The sequence below is a fragment of the Sphaeroforma arctica genome, assembly GCF_001186125.1.
Source record: "Sphaeroforma arctica JP610 unplaced genomic scaffold supercont1.13882, whole genome shotgun sequence".
NCBI lineage: Eukaryota > Ichthyosporea > Ichthyophonida > Sphaeroforma > Sphaeroforma arctica.
In genome coordinates this window covers 1-621 of record NW_014026676.1, presented here as the reverse complement: position 1 = coordinate 621, position 621 = coordinate 1, and the positions used below count along the sequence as shown (strand labels likewise).

Below are 621 nucleotides of genomic sequence, written 5' to 3'. Positions count from 1 at the left end.
TATATATGTATATATATACATACATACATATATATATACATAACACAGACACCAACACAATACACCTGCAGATGCTTCAACCTATGAATAGCAAACCCCTCTCACATACAGGCGCAGGTCAACACATCCTTTTTATGACACCGTTATAGCAATCACATCAATCTCGTCATCGATACACACACACACACATGCACAACATATTCCATACATGTGTGTGTTCTCCTTGACAGTACGGAAGCGAGAAGAAGTTGTAGGTCTCCTGCCGATTGTGGTAGGGCCCCACCGTATTCATCCACAGAATCACCTGTTCACCGTTTGTGTACCTGTGAGTGTGCTCATCTCCTAACACCCCGGTGCTGAGCGCCAGCAGCGCAGTACATACAGCCGACTGCAGAAACATGATAGTGTGTATGTGTATGTGTGTATGTGTGTGGGTATGTGTAAGTGTATATGTGGATATGTGTATGTGGGGTGGATCGCGTATAGCCTAGACTCTAGTCTGGGGTACACTCACGACTATACTGACTACAGCCTGTACGCCCACATGTGTTTAGTACTATGTTGATACCAGATATAAATATTTATACAAAGATGCATATAAATATATACACACACACACAC

The 621-nt window shown here is 42.8% G+C and overlaps 1 protein-coding gene across 1 annotated transcript; it reads right to left on the bottom strand.

Moving 5' to 3' along the window:
- Positions 1–208: 208 nt before the first annotated feature.
- Positions 209–514, bottom strand: SARC_18118 (hypothetical protein; the record flags this gene model as incomplete). The annotated part of the gene is made up of 1 exon (XM_014287798.1): positions 209–514. A coding segment is annotated over exon 1 (192 nt), but the record flags the coding sequence as incomplete, so codon positions are not given.
- Between the last annotated feature and the right edge of the window lie 107 nt (positions 515–621).